The 6,000-nt window shown below is 52.2% G+C and overlaps 1 protein-coding gene across 4 annotated transcripts in view; it reads left to right on the top strand.

Moving 5' to 3' along the window:
• Window positions 1–616: 616 nt before the first annotated feature.
• Window positions 617–6,000, top strand: part of ZNF454 (zinc finger protein 454) — a 36,621-nt gene continuing 31,237 nt past the window's right edge. The window contains exons 1-4 of one of the 4 annotated variants that reach the window (XM_037817737.1): window positions 617–767; window positions 1,747–1,884; window positions 3,856–3,982; window positions 4,434–4,523. In XM_037817737.1, coding sequence (XP_037673665.1) covers window positions 1,852–1,884; window positions 3,856–3,982; window positions 4,434–4,523 — 250 coding nt within the window. In that variant the 5' untranslated portion in view covers window positions 617–767; window positions 1,747–1,851. Of the gene's footprint in view, window positions 768–795; window positions 1,885–3,855; window positions 3,983–4,433; window positions 4,524–6,000 lie in introns of those variants that run through there. The other 3 variants (XM_037817739.1, XM_037817738.1, XM_037817736.1) reach the window with 3 other exon arrangements.

Genomic DNA, 6,000 nt, shown 5'->3' with positions numbered 1-6,000 from the left:
ATCCTGGCTCCTCCCTCCCCTTCCCCTCCCCCTGTGATAGGACCCCGAGAACTCGGTCCAGTCGGTCTCCAAGGCCACACCCGGTCCTGGGTGTCCCGAATCGCCCCGGCAGCCTCCTAACTCTCCCGTCTTCGGCCTACCGCCCCTGCCCTCCCCGTCCCCCACACCCACTCACGCAGTTTTCCTCACTTGTCCATCCAGCCCCCACTGGCCCGGCCGCCATGCGAAACTGGAAGTCCAGTGTGCTTCCCGAGGGCCCAGGCGCAGGCCCCCCGCTTCCCGAGCCGATCTCCTTCAGGGTCGCGCGCTCTCGGCTCGTCACCCCTCCTCTCTCCTCCGGGACCTTCCCGATCCGCGTCCGGCGCCGCTCCCGGGACTAACCCCTCTCGCTGATCCAAACCCTCCCGGGCATCACCTCAAGGTGAGGGGTCGAGCCCGAGTCCGAACCGAAAGCGCCCCGCCGAGGCCTCTGGGAAATGTAGTCTCCACGCGGAGAGCCGCCAGACCCAGACGCTTCCCGGTCTGCGCAGGCGCGCGGTCCCTCCGCAGCCCGGCGCTGATTGGCTGGCTCGCGGCCGGGTGCTGGGAGGTCGGAGCCTGCCTCCCGGACTCCTGTGTGGACTCGGCCCCGCGTTCCCTGGGCAACGCGCACGCGCGGTGCAGACCCTGCCCGGGGCTGCGGCTCATTGTGCTGTCGCTGCGATGTGGCCGTCGCGGTGTCCCCCGGCGGGCGGAGGCTCCTCCCAGGGCAACCCGGTGGTGACCAGGCACTGTGGCCAGGGCCGCCGCGGGCGAGGGGGCGCGGCCGTGGGGGCGCGGGTCGGCCCGGGGACAGGGGCGCGGGAAAGGCGGTCGGGCCGCGGTCAGTCCCTGAGGACGCGGGTCTGAGCCCCCGCCTTCCCCGAATGGGGGTCCGAGACCGGGCCCGGGGAGGGAAGGGGAGGCGGCCCGGCGCGGGCGTCGTGGGTGCAGGCCCCGGCCCAGCCCCGGGAAGCCGGCTCGCGCTCGGGCCGTGGACGCCCTCCGTGCGGTGCGGAGCCGTGTGAGGGACTCGTCCGGGGCAGGGCGGGCGCAGTCGCTGCAGCAGCACCCAGGGGTGGTGGCAGGGCGGCGGGGGGCGGGACGGCCGCTCTTCAACAGATTCCTGTCCTGTCCGCTCCCCCGCCCCCCAGCACTCACAGCCTTCCAGCTTCGGGCTCACCTTGGCTCCAGGACACCCACACTGAACCCCAGGGAGTGAGCTCCTTGGAGTTGAGAGGCCCGAGGCCAGAGAAGGGCGCGCCCAGGGACTTTGACAGTGAACTTTTAGATCTCTCAGCTTCCTTTTACAGAAAGAAAAAGACCCTCCTTTCCCCATTTCTTCCACCTCCCTGCCAGGATTAGGCACCTGTCCTGGAGGGGACACACTTCCCTTGAGACCTCTACCTGTAGCTGCAGGTGAAAGGTGGGAAGGTGGATGCAAAGCTCAGGTCCTGGAGCGGGAGCAAGCTTTCTGTCCTAGAAAGCAATGGCTTTAAGATATCAGAGGGGACATGTGGAGGATTTGGTTCAGGCACTAGAGAAAGGCGGCATGCTGAGTGATACACTTTACAGTGGAGGCAAACCCAAATACTCTCAGAATGAGGAGCAAACGGGATAAAGAATTCATTACCTGGGAGTATTGGAGGACTCCCAGAAAGTGAATGTGCAGAGTCTCCCTCTGAACCGCTGTGTGGCGTCTTTAACCCAGGCTGCTCCTCATCACAGGTGTGTGGGAGCTCCTAGCCCAAGGAGCTTGGCTGCAGCAACGGTCCAGACCTGCCTCCTTCCCGGCTTTGCCTTCCCCTAAGAGGGCTCTTGAGAGAAGAAGGAATGGCCGTCAGGCACCTGCCAACCATGGTCCAGGTGAGGCAGGGGTATTCATTTGTTTGTTTTCCCTAAATTGCCTTGTGTATTTGAAGAAGGTAGGCATGTTTCCTTACTCTGACCAGGGGCTTTAGTCTGATTCCAGTTTCACCCAGAGTCCTGACCCCAGTTGCCCCCTCCTCATATTGGGTTCATCCTAGTGGATGTTGGAGCTGAGTAACTTGCTAAAGGCCACATAAGTGGCACAGCTGGGACCGGAACCCAGTCAGTCTGATGTGCAAACCTGTACTCTGTCCACTAGCCTGTAAGTTGAGGAGTCTAAAGCAGTAAAGCGGTAGCTAACGTCGGATGTTGAGGCCTCAAGCCTTTCTTGGGGAAGTGGGATTTACTGGAGTTTTTGTGGGGGTTTTTTGATCATTTGTTTTTTACCTCAGAGGAATATTGGGTACCAGTAAAATTATCCAAAGGACTATGCTTCCAAACTCAAGAAATTCCTCAAAAATTTTTGAGCAGTACCCACCTCTTTAGAAGAAGGACATGGGCTCCACTTTGAAGGGGAGAACATTCATTTGGGTGTATAAATTCTCCTGCATTTGGTAAAATTGTTGTAATTCCTCACATTTAAACCTTTCAGAACAGGAATCTGTAGCCGAAATAATTTGGAAGGGATGAGAGTTGGCTGCAGGTGCCATGTTCAGCCCAGTCCCAGCCCTTCCGCTGCTCGCCCTCATCCTCTCAACTTCCGACTTGCCCTTCAGGACCCATCTCAGGGACCACTTTTTTTTTTTGAAACCTGTTTCCATGGTGCCGGTCTACTGTGTTATTTCCCTTCCCTAACCTTTTCCTCAGATTTCCTGTGTCACACAATTGGTCTCAGACCTACAGGCTGCCTTCATTTGGTTGCCATTCATCAGACTTATATTAGGGATATAAAATGTACTAGGCACTGTTGTCTGTGCTGGAGGTACAAAGGTCCCTGATAAACTGGTTCATGGTTCAATGCAACAAGTGTTTCTTGATTGCCAGCTATGTTGGAGACTGCACGCAGGTAGCAGAAAGCTGACTCAGACTACCTTAAGCACAAGCAGGCATTTATTGGAAAGACACTGGGGTGGCTCCCAAAATCCAAGGGCAAGGAGACAACTGGATTTGGGCTCTAGAAGTGGGGAGGTCTGGAAAAATCTAGAAAACCCTAAAAGTCCTTTCTATTGGCCCCTTGACTTCTCTGTGTTTGTGCTTAATTCTTCTTTCTCATCGTACCCCACCTCCCTTACCTTCCTGGTCCACATGGAAGACCGTTAACTACTGAGTTTTGCATGTTAGATTGAGAGAAACTGTTGTCTGTCTGGCCCTGTTTCAAATTTCCGAAGAAAAGACTACTTGTGATCAGAGGAGACAAGGTTGTAGTGGACGGAATGCCTGTGCTGGAGATGGGGAGGGGGACAGATCAAGAAGAGTGGAGGTTGCTGAGTGACAAATACTAGGTGTTGAGTCCATGAGGTACTGAGTAACCTTAAGAATGCAAGGTGCATGTAGAAACGGTCTGTACCTTTTTGGAGTTGAGTCCAGTGGAGAGACCAAAATGTCAACCAAATAGCACAATTAAACTGGACAGTGCTTTGATGGATCTGCACAGGTAACTATAGGGGTAGTCGGGGAAGTAACATCTACACCAAGGCCTGAAGTAGACTTTCGTCATATTGGGTTGGCTGGGTAGATTGAGGGTGCAGGAGAAAATATTCTGGGCAAAACAAACAGCAAACATGAGGTCCCACTGCTGAGGAAGCGTATCTTCTCTACAGTATATATTTCCTCGAAGTGGGGGGGTAAAGTCTAATACAAAGCTAAGCCCCTGAGGAAATCTTTAGCTTGCCACAGAGCACCAGCTCCCTGTAGTCTAACAGTCCTTTAAATCTCAGCGAGCTCTTCAAAGGCTGCCAGCCCCGGCCTTTTTCAGAGAACCACGTGAAGGGGTAACTCCTGGCCAACAAGAGTGTTTGCTGTTTACAGGAATCGGTGACGTTCAGGGACGTGGCCGTGCTCTTCACGCAGGACGAATGGGGGCAGCTGAACCCTGCTCAGAAGGCCCTGTACAGGGATGTGATGCTGGAGAACTACAGCAACCTGGTCTCTCTTGGTAAGACGGGGAGCCTCTCAGGGCTTATCTTCAGATCTGGGGATCTCTTGGGGACCCTTAAGCGGGTACCATGTAGAAGACTGGGCTGGAAATGGGTCCATCAAGGATGTGGTCATCCAGGCTGCTAGTTGCCTACCCTTCGTGGCCCAGGCCCAGGACTCTTTTGGAGTCAAAGTGCTGAAGCCTCAAAGCTGACCGGGGTTGAATCCTCCGTTCCCTTCCAGCATGTTCCAGAGGTCCGTGGAACAGATTGTCTGCGTCAGACCCAAGCCGTCTTTTCCTGCTGGGAACATGACATGGAGTCCGTCCAGCTGGCCTGCGTGTCTCTACCCCGGGCCTTCCTTTCAATTCACCTTTTCCAGGAAGTTCCAAGGACCAGAGCTCATCTCTGCGGTGGTTTTATCTCTGGTATGAATAGTGATGGTCCCTTTTTTTTTTCCCTCCAAAACAGGCCTCTTGGGACCCAGACCAAATGTGTTTTCCCAGTTGGGAGAAGGGGAAGAATGTTTGCGGGAGGACGCCTCGGGGGGCTCCTGGCTTGGTAAGAGTCACACCGACGGAGGCATCGGGAGGAACCCAGCTGGCCTGGGGAGTGACAAATGAGCATCTTTCACTTCTTGTTCACCGCGATTCATTGTCTCCACACTTGTTGCCGTGTGCCACTCCTTTCCTGATGGCAGTTTGAGCCTCCCTTGACCCTACTCTATGATTTTTCTTCTCTCCTTGTTTGATTTAGATTAATAGAGTTTCTAGTTTGGAGAAGACCTAAAATGGAATCTGGGCAGCTCCCCCCTCCCAGCCCATCCCCACTTATGCGTAAGTGGCCTGTTCAGCATCTGACAGTGCAATCTCTGCTTAAATTCACTAGTAAGGAGGAACCTCCTTCCCTCTGACAGAAGACATTTCTTTGCAGACAGCAGTTTTACTCTTCAAAAGCATCCTTCCTTCGTCGGGCTTTAATCTGCCTCTTTATAATGGCTGCTGCGTAATCATAGTGTTGCTTCTGAAATCACCCAATGTTACACCCAGCCGGACAGCTTTCAGCATTAGGAGCCAACTTTGATGTGCCCACTAAGGTGTCTCTTCTCCCAGCTAAATATTTAGCATTTCTTCAACTGCCTTCATATTTGTTCATCCGAGCGTACATATGTTCAGCCAGCATTTACTTATCTTCTACCTTTTGCCAGGCACCTTGCTGGATTATAAGTACCACGAAGACACAAACCAAATGTGTCTCATGTTTGGTTCTGTCGTTCACACTGAGCAGAGTGCTTGGCACCCAGTAAGTCGCGTGGATTTGTTGACTGGGGACACAGCAAACCTGGCGTTTCGGTGGCTGTTACTTGGCTTGAGGAGCCCATGATATCTGGTACCTTAAGGAGCAGGAATCATCTGTTGCCCCTTCCTCTCAATATTCTAGTCATCTTACTGTCTTATCTAAGACACTCTAGTAATGTTTCACTTTCAGGTAGCGTTTTGCTGCCTGCAAAATATTTTTAACATTTTATTATTGCTTTTTCACGATAGCCTGGTGAAGTAGGCAGGGATTTACATCCTGCCGTAAGTACTATTAACCTGGAATGTCTAAAACACAATCTGTTATGGAATTTAAAAATCTTAACTCCAAAACTCGTTTATCAAAAAAGTATATTTTAGTTTGCCCCACTAGCATTCTGAATGATGTATAAATTTGTATGTTCTATTACAACCAAACTAAGGTATTCTTAACAGTTTACACAGTGTTATACAGTGTTACAGCAACAAAAAAGGAAATTAAACAAAAGAAATTCATCCAGAGTCCTGATTCTCTGTTTATATTTAAATCATTCATCCATCCATTTATTCATCATTAAAATTAATCCTTTGAGCAGTTATGTGGGAGGAGTATGAAATTGAAGGGATTTTATGCATAGACGGGATTTTATAAAGAAAAACTTGTCAGTAATGTTAAATTTCAGATCCCACGGCTTTATTGAGCAATTCATGAATTAGGCAGTGTTCCGTTCAGAAAACAGAAG

The sequence above is a fragment of the Choloepus didactylus genome, chromosome 24, assembly GCF_015220235.1.
Source record: "Choloepus didactylus isolate mChoDid1 chromosome 24, mChoDid1.pri, whole genome shotgun sequence".
NCBI classification, from domain to species: domain Eukaryota; kingdom Metazoa; phylum Chordata; class Mammalia; order Pilosa; family Megalonychidae; genus Choloepus; species Choloepus didactylus.
Note: the sequence above shows the minus strand (reverse complement) of the source record. Positions and strands in the feature narration are given on the sequence as shown.